At 38.7% G+C, this 13,151-nt stretch overlaps 3 protein-coding genes across 3 annotated transcripts in view; 2 read left to right on the top strand and 1 right to left on the bottom strand.

The window, feature by feature from the left end:
- Positions 1–1,119, top strand: part of LOC119912145 (follistatin-related protein 1-like) — a 31,185-nt gene extending 30,066 nt beyond the window's left edge. The window contains exon 10 of the mRNA XM_038731173.1: positions 135–1,119. Within this exon, the coding sequence (XP_038587101.1) occupies positions 135–250 (116 nt within the window). The 3' untranslated portion in view covers positions 251–1,119. The remainder of the gene's footprint in view (positions 1–134) is intronic.
- A 285-nt stretch (positions 1,120–1,404) lies between these two features.
- On the bottom strand, positions 1,405–4,307 carry LOC119913365 (runt-related transcription factor 3-like). Its single transcript, XM_038732777.1, has 6 exons — positions 4,293–4,307; positions 3,718–3,918; positions 3,367–3,526; positions 2,494–2,598; positions 2,330–2,395; positions 1,405–1,763 (listed from the first exon to the last, which is right to left on the bottom strand). Exons 1-6 carry the CDS (start codon positions 4,305–4,307, stop codon positions 1,405–1,407), a joined length of 906 nt encoding a protein of 301 aa, XP_038588705.1.
- A 484-nt stretch (positions 4,308–4,791) lies between these two features.
- On the top strand, positions 4,792–13,057 carry supt3h (SPT3 homolog, SAGA and STAGA complex component). The gene is made up of 12 exons (XM_038731172.1): positions 4,792–4,887; positions 6,219–6,322; positions 8,527–8,611; positions 9,516–9,602; positions 9,792–9,888; positions 9,977–10,110; positions 10,303–10,378; positions 11,562–11,674; positions 11,781–11,885; positions 11,999–12,127; positions 12,486–12,575; positions 12,949–13,057. The coding sequence occupies exons 2-12, from the start codon at positions 6,231–6,233 to the stop codon at positions 12,988–12,990; spliced, it is 1,050 nt and encodes a 349-aa protein (XP_038587100.1). The 5' UTR covers positions 4,792–4,887; positions 6,219–6,230; the 3' UTR covers positions 12,991–13,057.
- Positions 13,058–13,151: the final 94 nt, after the last annotated feature.

Genomic DNA, 13,151 nt, shown 5'->3' with positions numbered 1-13,151 from the left:
ATTTGGATATTGTAATAATTTGGGTAGATACATTTGGCTGCTTCTAGATTTTAGAGAGTTTAGGTTTCCCTCACTGCTAGGCAGCTGGTGATATTTTTCTTTTTATCTTTGTAACATGGTCATCTGTGTTTCAGGAGAGCATCATGTAGAGGAGGATGTTAAAGAAGGAGAAGAAGAAGAAATGACAGAAGAAGAGTGGAGCAAAAGAGTGGCTGAACTCAGCACTTTACAGGTGGACAGTCAACACTGAACTGCTGCTGTGGTGGGAAGATGTAATCCATTATACAGTAGTCTCCTTTTCACTCATTACTCAAAGTACTCTCACTACATAATCCCGCCATAATCAACTTAATTTGGCCGCATACAATTTTACACACAGTGCAATGAATGCAGAATGTGTCCTCTGCATTTTCACCTCCTAATAAGGAGCTGCCTTTGCGCAGCGCCCGGGGAGCTGTTAGCGGTTCAGGGCCTTTCTCAGGGGCACCTTTAACAGTGTGCAACCGTGTGGTTCCCGAGCTAACTCCCCACAGACTGAGCTTATTCACCCAGCTGATGTACAAACGTGGCCCACAATTACACAAAACACAATTTATTTGTTTTATGCAAACAGCAGAACACATAAAAAAAACAGTTTATTTTGTACTTCCATTATCATCAGATAATATTGCAACTTAGGCAATAAATGAATAAAGCTCAGTAAACACATATTGTGCTGGATGATTACTTTTCTCAAGCAAGTTTAAGTCTCTGCAAGTTCAGACTTCATTAAAAAAAAGTTTCTGCCTGGAGAAAACCCATATTTGGTACTTTGAAAAGTGGTCCGCAGTTATATAAAACATAAAGTGTATTCATTGAGTGACACGGATCCTTTTAATCTTAAGTACAGAGGTAGAGTAGAGGTAACCCTATCTTCCTGACAACATTTTTATAGTTTCACCACATCTCATATGAATCTACTTTACACAACAGTTTGCTTTCTATATTGTCATAATAGGAGTTTGATTTAGGGTTAATTGTTTAATTGTTAATGAGATATTATATTTAGGGTATCCAGGTTTTGAAGTTAATGTTTTTTTACACTGTTGCTTTAATAAACACAACTATTGTACAACAAAGTATTTGTGAAATCCTGACTTTAATATCAAAAGGGAAGCTGCTACATGAATTTAATAAGATTATTAATTTATTGTTTAACCCATTGTATATGTAGAAGTATTAAATAATAATAAACAATCAAATAAATACATAATGCATTACAGTAAATAAGAACAGCATAATCACCGTAGTACACAGAAGTTACAGTTGCTGACAAACAACAGAGAAGTTAATTTTTTTTATTTTAGAGAGTCCAAGAGTGAAAATAAAGTAAAACTTTCCAAAAAACAGTGAAATATTTAATCATCAATAAGGTCTCCAGACAGGCTCTTCCCCTCTTATGGAAAGACACGCCCCTTCAATATAATTAGTCAGTGCTGCGACAACATTGCGGTCCTCCCCTGTTGTTTGGAGCTGTTGGTTCGGTCCGTAGTAGAAGCTGCCCGGCTGGAACGGACCACTGTGGCTCAGCGGAGGGGGAGGAGGAGGAGGAGGAGGAGCAGCAGAAGACAGGTAGGAGCTGTAGGGTGTGTGCTGGGTGGAGTAGGAGAGCGCAGGCAGGTGGTGCATTCTGGGACTTGGAGTGAAGGAGGAAGTCAACGAGTTCACCTGGCCCAGGAACGTAGAATCGTTGGTCCACAGGGTGGAGGAAAAGGACCTACAATCTGGAGAGAGACAACATCAACAGCATGACAGTCCATTCTTGACCTTTGACTAAAATGAACTTACTTTAAGGACTGCTGTTTTTTTCCAGAGCTTTCAACTACATCAAATGGTCTTCAGCAGATGGAGTTAGTCCAATTTCTTTGTTACCCATCGTTATAACAGCTGAACACGTGAGATGCGGTCGAAAGGTCAGGCAAAAAGCTAAGTGGACCTTGAATTTTATTTGTTGAGCACATTTGTTTTCCATTATTTTCTACTTTAGTTGGTTGCTATTTAAAATAAATTGCTGCTATTATCAATTTTCCATTTCCTTCAGTCATAGTATGTATTTATTAAACTACTGTAGTGCAGTTTTGAGTTACTTTATGAGGTATTTTCTGTTATTTCACTCTTTGTACTTGGAAATATAGTGTGTTCTGCTCTGTTTGATAAAAAAATAAAGGTTGAAACATGCTTCTGTGGAGACACTACACATGTGCACACTGTTCCATATTTGCAGTCCTGTATGTGAAAGTTCACACTGACATGGTTTGTCGGGATTTAAATACCGTCCCTCTTCTCATACCTGATGATGCAGTGCCGCTGCAGGATGACCTGAACACTCCTGACTTCACCTCCTTCTGCCTCTGCCCTGAGAGAGAGAGAGAGAGAGAGACAGGGAAGAAGATGGTACTTCTGACTGAAAGCTTGGATAAACCCATCCTATCATTTTCTCTGGTGTGCACTGACGTCTTGGCAGCCGCTGTCCGTCCACAGTCACCTTGATGGCTCTGTGTAAGGTGGCGATTTGAGGAGGCGAGGTCAGCACATTGATGGAGAGCGTGAAACTCTTGCCTAAAAAGAATAACACACACACACAACAATATAATTACATAGGGTGGCTTGTTATGGTAAGTGTAACAGGCTGTTTAAAGTTAAATCAAGTCAGTTTTCCCTAAGTATAGAGGGTGTCAAATGTTGGAAAAAATTTACTGCAATGGAGGAGAAACTTTTAATTTTAGATTATATAAATAAACTTGACTGATGGTCACAAGATTGATACTAATAAATTTCTGATTGAATAGGACAAGCATTCCTGTCTTCCTTCTGTTTATCCTTCTACATTTACATTAATTATTTGCTTTTATTCAAAGCGACTTACATTTGAGGAACAACAAACAAACATCAGTACAGTAAGAGATCTGAGAGCAACAATAGATACTAGTAAAAGCTATTAGTGCATCAATGGGGTAAATACCTAGGGGAAGAAGTAAGAGTTAACAATGGTGCAATCAATGCTAGATAATTGTAAGGAGACAGAAGAAAAGGAGCACAGGAAGTGCATGTTAGAGGTGTTGTAAGAGAAAGTGGCAAACGTCTAATGGCACATCCCACCATATTGGAGAGAAGATCAAGACAAAATGCCTAATTTATGTGTGAGGGAAGACATTTCAATTACAAAAGGTCAAAATCAATGGGGTAGCTACTGTTTTTCTTCAATGTGTTGACCCTCCAGTGTGACTCGAACCTCATAACCGGCCACTTTGCAGCGCCCCATCACAAGCTTCTGATACTCTGTTTATGTATTTAATTATTGTATCAGTAGTGTATCTGTCTATTTACCTCTCCCGCTGCGACCTATGAAGCGGAGGTCATTAAAGTGGGCGTAGCCTTGCTTCATGGTTGCTGTGGCGTTGCGTAGCTCAGCGCTGCTATTTTCTTCATTGCCAGCCATCACTGTGACAGCAACGCCGTCTGGCACGTCATTGCCTAGGGCGACAACCTGGAGGATGGAAAAAAGTCAGGACTGGTCCTTTAACTTTGAAAAAGGGGATTTGTAAAGAGTCTGAGGAAAATGGTCAGCCTGGAAGGATCAGGGCAAAATGTCCCACTGACCTCTGATGACCTTTGACATTATAAACTGAAGCCAGTCTCAATGAGAGATGGGAGATAGATAGATAGATAGATGCTCACAGTGAAGGTTCTCGGCAGGGTCTTGTTACACCTCCAGTGCTGCGGCAGGCCACTGCAGAGGAAGTTTGGGCTGTCGGTCTGTACCAGGCCTCTGGGTGGTGCTGTGCTGCGCTGGTCCTCCAGTTGGCGGCCGGTGGGTGATGTTGCTGGCCGACGTTTTAAAACAGGATCTGAGAGGGAACAATAGAAAGATTTTTCTACCTTTGTCTTTCATTTTTTTTGCTCAGTCCTCTGAAATGGCAGCCAGATATCTGTCTTTAATGTGTCTGTTTCTAAATCTAAATTCATGTAGTAGACCATAACTGTATAAAGACATGATACAAATTAATTAATTAAAAAAAACCTGCATTCACACACTAATCTTTGTAATCCAGCAATAAAAAAGCTTGAAGGTGAATGAAGGAAGGCAGAGGAAAAAGAATAAGACGTCTGCTTTGTAGGCTATATCTTACTTTTCCAAGCCAGACTATGCACAGTTCCCAATGACGATGGTTTACCATAAACCTTAAATGTTTAACTTAGATATCAAACTTTCTTTTGAATCAGTGATCTAATGGTGAAATATTTTCCCTCACTGTGGTCTGACACATCTTTCCCTGTAGGGACTAAAACTCAGCTTTTAACCTGATATTAAGGTCAAGCAAGACTTCATCAGTGCTGCTACCACCTTTATTAAGAAAAAGATAATTTAATTCATAGGTTTAAATACATGTTAAAAATGTATGTCTGTGAAATATGACTTGAATTGCAATTCCTCAGTCTAAAACCACGTTGGTAAGAAGTCTTTTGCTTTTTTAAAACTGGTATTTAACAATTAAGCCTAGTTGAAATATTTAATTAGCCTAGCATGCTGGTACCCTCCTCCTTGCTTGCTAATTTGGACAAAGTTGCAGCAAAGTGTTGTTCCCCTTGTTCACCACTAATTATAGCTCATCCCTCGTCCAGCTGGTGTTTTCTCAATAAATAAATAAATAAATAAAACCTTTAAGAGTTTCAACAACCGTGGGGAAACTGAGAGGACGTTTCATGACCAGAAAGTGTAGAAAACTACAACTACCAAAAAACACCCCGCACTTTCTGAGCCGATTTACGTCATCAAATCGCGCCGAAAAACACCCAGAAAAGTGTAAACAACAGGAGCAGCAGCAGCGTTTTTCTTGAACGACTTTGGTGAGGATTTTAAACTCTCTCTCCGCCTCTCTGGTTCTCTGTTGCTCCTCTCGTTTTCTGCATTGTGTTTTTCTCACCGCAGTGTTTGAATAGGAGGGAACTGCGCTGTATTGTCATTCAGATTTTACTGGCGGAGGGGAAGTTACTGCGGTCACACCACCTGTTCCCTCTGTACATATGTGTGTATATATATTTGTGTGTGTTGATTTGCTTCATGTCTGTTCTGCTATATTGTTATTTTAGGCTCTCGGCTTCTGTTCTGTCCTACACAGCTGACTAGTTTTGTTTTGGTTAAATGATCCCAAAAGCCCAAAATGCACATTACAGACTGCATTTTGAACAGTGATTGTGTCTTTTTGTTGGATTTCACATCTTAAAGATTTTTAACACTCAGACCACCAGTTGTCAGTCTAATAAGAGCACCAAGCTTAACCAAAACCACTTTAATAAACTTGTTCATAAAGGTTATAATGTTCGTTTTTACTGAACAATGCAGTACACGTCAACAGCACCACAAACCACAGTCTGCAGTATGACTAGCTGAATCAGCACCTCTAAAAGTGGTTGTTGGTAAGAGGAGGTAGGATTTTTGATGGCACAGCAGATAAGACATGTGCCTTTGGTGAGGGAGACACTTAAACCCTAGTTGCTCCAGAGGCGTGCGACCTCTTACATAAATATATAGTAACTGTAAGTTGCTTTGGATAAAAGCATCAGTTAATGTAATGAGTTCTCGCATGACTAATGCATTGACTGTATTAATTTTAGCTATTTGGACCCTAATAAACCAGCAATTGAGTGTATGTCTGCCCAAAATACCAAGTATGAATATTAATTAGTTTCAAACTATTTTGTCCTCCACATTGTAGGAATTGTATTTGGCTTTACAACACAGCTTTAAAACAACAGAAGACAACTGAACAACATGATTTTAAACATTAATAAAGTAAAGAATTAAAAAGGCTTGGGTCTGTGTTCTTATTGCATTAGGTAAGGATGACTTACAGAATTGGATTAATTGAGGCTTTAAAGGTGGAAATCAGGTCGTCACAGCAGCAGAAGATGTGACAATGAGACACTTGCAATGACTAAATATTTACTAGATGATGCAGGTTTACAGGTTGGATAAGTTGTGCAGCATCTTTGTTATCTGCCGGGAGAAAAGTGTTTCCAGAGGTCAAATATCAATCTTGACGTTATTTAACGTTGTGATATACAACACATGCTATCTGGTTGGATTTACAAAAAGGAGTCAGTTAAAATGCTACTTCAGTTAATTTCGATCCCTAGTTTAACGCAGCTCTGTTTCTTTGTCTTGTTCTTGTCATCAGGTGGGTGTGGTTATGAGCAGTCCCATGGCTGTCTCCGCCGCCTCCACCTCTAAAGACCGTCCAGTTTCCAGGACCAGCTTCATTCCAGAGCTACAGAGCATGATGTGAGACACACACACACACACACACACAGAGAAAGAGACTCACCCCAGTACAGCATCGGACTGCTGCTGCTGAACAGACTGTTTGAAGCCATAGAAACCTGTTTTTAACAAATGACAGAGTGTAATCACACTGGGACGTGTTTTGGCTAATGATACTTTGCAAAATCTGGATAATAAAAAACAAACACAGGTGTCTTAAAACAGTCTACAACCCCTAACTTTGATACATCATGTTTTACACTCAAAGCATTATTAAAGAAATATAGTTAGCGCGTGTTTACTTGCCAAAGTATGAGCTTAATTAAGAAAGTTATCACAAACTAAACAAACCATTTGATGTAATAAAGCGGATGGCTGGATTGTTAAGGCATGTTAAATGAAGTGTAAAAAGAAATGTTACAGTTACATCATCCCTAATAACAAGAATAATAATAATAATCAGTGCACATTTTAAGAAATCATCAATAGACTTTCAGTTCACAACAATGTCAAGTAAAGTTTCTAAAAATTGAGAACTAATTAATAGAACAAGTACAAAAAAATGTACTTTGATTATTCATTAACAAAAAACACTTCAGCAGCAGGAGAGTATGACAATAAAGTCTAGCTGAAATTGACATATTTTTTCTTTACAGTAAAGCTGAAACGATTTCTCGATTAATCCATGAGTCGATTGGCTTAAAGTTAATCATCATCTTTTTTGATAATTTATTAATTGTTTGACAAACATTAGATGATGTTACCTCGTTCCTGATTCTCAAATAAGAGGATTTGCTGGTTTCTTTGTCTTACTCTGCGGTAAACTGAATTGCTTTGGATTTTGAACTGTTGACACCATTCTCTGATATTTTATTGACCGAACAATCGATCAAGGAATTCAGACAGATTAATCAATGATAAAAATAATCGTTAGTTGCAGCCTTAAGTTGCAGTGGAGGAAACAATAAAGATATTTGTGCTGAGATTGTACTCAATGAAAATGGTAGAAGCAGAAATTGGTACGTCTTTGCTATTGTAACTAATGGATTTTAAATTTTACAGACAATCTTGATCTTGAAATATTTGCAATGTGCACTTGTACAACATTTACGCTGTCACTATGATTTAACAGTTTTTTTTTTTATCTGTACTGGGAAAAAGCAAGTTTTTTTTCTGTCACAGATTACTTCTTTCCGAAATTACACACTCACTCGCTCACACTAATGAAAGTGTGAGCGAGTGAGTGTGTTTTTTTAGCGTACTCACCTTGTTGTGTGTGTGGACTGCAGAGAGATGGTGTTGGTGGTCAGAGAGGCTGAAACCCAACTAAACCCCAAAACCTAAAAACAGCGCTCAACCCAAAGCCAAGCTCTGAACCTGAGGCCTACCTGCCCACAACCCCAAACCAAAGCCATGCTCACCTGTGTGATTGATAGCTGCAATCAGCCAATCACAGTGCAGATAAGGGGGGGGGGCAGAGTCAACAAGGCGGGTTGTCTGGGGAAAGAATAGATGGAGAGACAGAGGGAAAGGGAAGAAATGAAAGATGGAAAGAGCTTCAGGATGTGGGTTTAGGTTGGTCTGGCATGATGGAAGTGGCTGTTCTGGATGCAAATTGAGTTTTGACCAAACTGAGGTCAAAGAGTGTGTGTGGCTTGTCGACCTCAGCGTGACACTTACAAATACATTTGAGAGCTCTGTGTTTACTGTATTTGGACAGCGACATGTTTATTGTTTTGTTACTTGAGATTTGACGTGTTACAGTAACTTTAATTTTACACTCCTGTTTTAAGGTGTTTAAGGTTTTACATTATGCTCATGTGTTCAACTTAAGGTCGGAGTATAAAAATCAATACATTAATGCATAGATACAAAGTTTTAGTACCGATTGTTTTTATTTTATTTTTATAAAAGCATGTTTTTAGTTTAGCAAAAAGAAGACTGTTTTTGTATTAAAAATCATCAGAATTTAGATTTAAAACATTCAATACCAGCTTGCAGTACATGTAGTTTGTGGTATTTGCTTTTGAAAAAGTATTGTGGTTTAATACCTCGTTATATTTAAGTACTTAAAGGGATTGGCCAATGTGGTGTGAGTACTCAGTAAGTTAGTCATTAGTGCTGTTGTCTGTAGTATTATACTGCGAATGTATGAATGTATATATGAATTAGGTTTAATCATACACGTCTTTAGTGCTATTGTTTTGTGTGTGTGTGTGTTTCAGGTTTGCTCTGGGAGATAGTCGCAGGCCTCTGCACGAGACAGCCGCTCTGGTGGAGGACATTGTGCACACACAGCTCATTACTATGGTAACATAAATAGTGTACTCTTGTGCGCAGATATAATGGTGGTAATAGAAAATTAGCAGTTTTCACATGGAAGTAAGACTTTTTAAACCAGCTGTAAATGTAACAATTTAATAAAGGGTTGATTTGCTATTTTTAAACCTGGGCCCATATTTTCACATATTTTGTGGTTAAAATGACAAGTAGGTACAAAAGGTTTGGGAATCTGTGCAGAAGATAGTTGCCACAATCCGGCTGGTGTCACCGGGTGCCACACATAGGGATCCTTTCCATGGTGTTGTCCGATACCTGGTATAAAAGTCTGAGCCTGTTGGTGGCAAAAAGAAGCACTTTTTGTAGATGTAACTTTGACTTTGAAAATTGCCCCGAAGGAACACATGGCAGCCTCTGCAGCCTGTTCTTTGCTGCAGGCTATAACCATCTACTGCACAGATTCCAAAACATTTTGTACCTATTAGTCATTTCCACACCAATATGTGTAAAAAAAGGGCCGAAATTATCCTTTTTGGTCTTTTTTTTTTTTTTTTGAAGTTTACTACAGCTCGAATTTACAATTCAATTGCACAAACTCAATAATTCATTACTGTCATTTTCCTTTATGAACAGTCTTTTGATTTAACATTCTCTTTGTGCCAAATAAACACAAGATTACAACTAGATATATAAAATATACTATATATTTTATATGCATCACACAACACTTATCCTTTCAGTGTATAGACTTCAGTGTGGTTTCAGTTGAGAGACTAAAATCTGAACTTTCAGTGGGATTTATTTTCATGTATACAGATGAGAGAAAATATGAGGCTGTTTGTCATTGTGGTAACTCTGATTCCATAAGGTTAATGTCAGCGACATGTAAGGCACTAAGAGTCTGATCATATCCTCTTCTTGGTTTGTTTATCAGCTGCATCAGGCATGCGAGGGGGCAACTCTTCGTGGCTCAAGGGTCATTTCAGCCGAGGACATCCTGTTCTTGATGAGGAGGGACAAAGTAAACAAAACACACAAATGAAACCCCACATTAAAATATAATTATATTATTATATTACAAAATATTAGCATCATCAATGGTATATAGCTTTGAAGTGAATAGTGATTCTCCTCACCTTTCTTTTTCTGTTCTTTCTGTTCTTCTCTTTCTCTCTTTCTCTGTCTGTCTGCCTCAATGTCTCCTGACCAGATTAAAGTGGCGAGGTTAATAAAATATCTTCAGTTTAGAGATTATAAATCCAAACTACTCAAGACTGTAGAGGATGAAGACATGCAGCAAGAAACGGGTACACCACAACATACACTATCTATGACAGAGAAGATCGAATTGTTTTTAATTTTAATTTCATTTTTTGTTTTGTCATGTGTTTGCAGGTGCTGCTGCCGGTGGTAACCAGCGGAGGCAGCGATTGGCCCAGGATTTTCTGGTGTGGATGGATCAGACGGGCGACCTCCTGTCATTGGCTGAGCGGCAGGAAGTAGACCCCATCAAACAAGAGCGGATGGAGGTTAGAGGTTATTTTGATGTCGTCTGCACAAAGATCACTCTGTTCTTCACCATTTTTATTGTCCATGATGACACACTGGTAGCACAGATTCGACCGCAGGCATCAGCAGATTTATGTTTCTTTAAAATGAGATATGACGAAGATGACCATTAAAATGATAATTAATTGTTCTGTGTGTCTATGTATCTTCAGCGTTTAGAGCGTCAGACTCGAGCTATGGACCAGGCTCAGTACGTGGAGTTCTGTGAGAGTCGACAGCTCAGCTTTGGTAAGACTTTAATCAAGTTATTAAGTACCTCTATAATAATCATAGTTTTAGGGAAGTCTGGAAAAAAACACACAGATGTAGTTTATGTAGCTAGTCTTTGCTATCCTATCCTGCTGGATTGTATGTAGTTTCAAAGCCAATATTCCTCTTCCATGTCTTCACAACAGAAGGTGTTCAGTTTGATGATGCACAAGGATAGAGGTCAATGGTAATTAAATCAAATTTAAAACAAAGCATCTTAACAGGTGCCTATCATTTCAGATTACCAAATATAATTAATTTAAAAATTATTTGTTTCCTGTGCAGATCAATGAGGGATACAGTCAAAACTCAAGCTATGTTCCCAATATCAGAACAGTCCAAAATGTCAGACCTGTTGTGTCAAAACCAGAACTAGAGATGATCGTTCATACTTTCATGCTTTCGTGCTTTCATCCCAATTAAACTACTACAATTCCCTTTTCACCTTTTCACCTGCCTCAGCAAGTCGTCTCTGGACCGTCTACAGCTGGTCCAGAACGCTGCTGAAAGGCTGTTGGTCAGGTTCAGCAGGACCGGTCACATTACACCAGGATTCAGTTTAAGCTTCTCGTTTTCACATAAAAAAGCCCTGCATGGTCAGGCACCTGGGTACATCTCCGACCTGCTTTAACCCCTAAATCACCACTAGGTCTAAGTAGTTGTTCCACGTGCTCGACTAACAACAAAAAGTGATCGTGCATTTGAAGTCGTGGCTCCGACACTGTGGAAGACCATTCTTACGTTCTGCCATCTGCTGACGTTCCAGACGTTCCAGACTTTTATTCAAACTGGCCTTTGTGTTGCAGTGTGCAAACGTGTGTTTTAAGGTCTGTTATTGCTTATGTCTTACTGACTGATTATTATTGTTTTTATGATGTTGATGCATAGATTTTATTATTATAATATAATATAAAAATATTTTTTGATAATAATTTTTGATGATGATCTTATTTTTTATATTTACTCTTTTAAAGCACTTTGTGACTTTTTTCTGTGAAAGGTGCTTTATTAAACTGTACTTTTGATGATTCAGCATTTCAAAATGGCACCAAAACCACACAGAGCTAATCTTAATTCCTTGTTATGTTTTTTGTTTGCTTGTGTATGTGCTGTCCACCTGGTCTGTTTGTGTGTGTGTGTGTGTGTGTGAATGTGTCTCCAGCTAAGAAAGCGTCAAAGTTTCGGGACTGGCTGGATTGCAGCAGTTTAGAGCTGAAACCCAACAGCATTGCAATGGAGATCCTGTCCTACCTGGCCTATGAGACTGTTGCCCAGGTAATGTGTTGAGTCAGGATGTCGCACATATCATGTTAATGCTTTATATATATATGTGTGTGATAAAATCTGTCTCCTGTGTCTTTCCATTTTCTTCCCTCTCCAGATTGTGGATTTGTCTCTGTTGGTAAAGCAGGAAATGACTGCGAAGAGCAATCCCATCAGTCATGTGATCTCTGCCAGCTACATCCACTACAACACTCATGCTGAGGTACACACACACACAAATGCAGTTTTCCCACCTTCAGATTTTTTTTTAAATCACTAAAACCACAGTTATGTTTGAAATAAATAAATTCCGTCTTCTGTTTTTCTCTCCACCAGGTAAAGAAAGATCCAGACTCACCTGAAGCTACCCCCCCGTCCACTCCAGGCTCCTCCCATTCCTCGAAGCCCCTCCTGCAGGGTAATGGCAGTCTGGACGGCCGGGCGCGACAGAGGAAACGCAAAAAGGTGTGCGTTTTAGCCTGCTTGTACCTCAAAAACAGGTTGTTTTTTTTAGGTATGATTGGTGTCAGAATAACATATGAACGCAGTCATAGAGAGGTCGTGACACAGTGACCAGTCTTACGTGTGTGTTATATGTATACATGTGTGTAAATAATGTAAATAAAAATCCCTGTTTTATTGAAATCAAATGTTAATATTGAGTGCAACAAATATCTGAATAATTTAAAACCCCATCGTATGTGATCTGTTTTTATCTTTTAAATGTTGACTTCTCAGTTTTTTAAAAACAAAAATTCACACAAACCACAGCAAAGACATGACCGTGGTGTCCCATGTTGTATTAATACAGTATTTGTTTCAGAGCTCTCCGGCTACAGTGGAACCTCCCAGCGGAGCCATCCTGCCCTGTCACATCAGAGAGGCTATTAGAAGATACAACTACAGACACACGGTGTGTACAGACACAACACTGATCATCAGATTCACATTTTATTATACATAACTTATTTCAGAGATCAGTTTGGAGTATTTAAGTCTCAATAAAATGCTCACTTTATATATAGAAAGTAATTGGCTACATCATTCCTACAGAAATAATGATGTGATTGCACCTTAAGAGATGGGGAACAACAAAAAAATCTGTCCTTTTTATCTGCAAGTTTACTCAACGCTAAATAACATGCTTCAGCAGTCAGACTGATAAAGTGGGTCAACTTCATTTTTTAGTGTAGTATTAAGATAAGACTTTGGGGAAAAATGTCTACTTTAAAACCAGACACTTATGAAGCTATGGTTTAAAACAAATCCTCCTTTTTCTCTCTCAGAGTTCATGTTGGAGGAGTGGGATGGCCTTCCTTGCCTGCTGAAGATGCAACACAATCTTACCTGCACTAATTTTTTTGTTCTATTGTTGTAATAAAGACTTTTCAGTAAGTTTGTTTGTATTTCTGACAGAAAAGCTCACGAATGTTTCTCTCATGAGTTAGCGTTGTTAAAATACACCAGATTAGTATTTTTTTTTTGGCAG

Source organism: Micropterus salmoides, unplaced genomic scaffold (assembly GCF_014851395.1).
Source record: "Micropterus salmoides isolate LMB-PRFRI ecotype aquatic unplaced genomic scaffold, ASM1485139v1 Ms_hic_scaffold_2, whole genome shotgun sequence".
Classification (NCBI taxonomy): Eukaryota; Metazoa; Chordata; class Actinopteri; order Centrarchiformes; family Centrarchidae; genus Micropterus; species Micropterus salmoides.
The sequence above is the reverse complement of the archived record's forward strand: the minus strand, read 5'-3'. Positions and strand labels throughout refer to the sequence as shown.

Coding starts and splice junctions, on each gene's coding strand:
- supt3h (XM_038731172.1), top strand. CDS start 6,231: ATGAGCAGTCCCATGGCTGTCTCCGCCGCCTCCACCTCTAAAGACCGT. Junction 6,323..8,526: donor CCAGAGCTACAGAGCATGAT/GTGAGACACACA, acceptor TGTGTGTTTCAG/GTTTGCTCTGGGAGATAGTC. Junction 11,886..11,998: donor ACTACAACACTCATGCTGAG/GTACACACACAC, acceptor TCTCTCCACCAG/GTAAAGAAAGATCCAGACTC.
- LOC119913365 (XM_038732777.1), bottom strand. Junction 3,527..3,717: donor CCCTGCCGAGAACCTTCACT/GTGAGCATCTAT, acceptor TCCATCCTCCAG/GTTGTCGCCCTAGGCAATGA. Junction 1,764..2,329: donor CAGCGGCACTGCATCATCAG/GTATGAGAAGAG, acceptor GTCTCTCTCCAG/ATTGTAGGTCCTTTTCCTCC.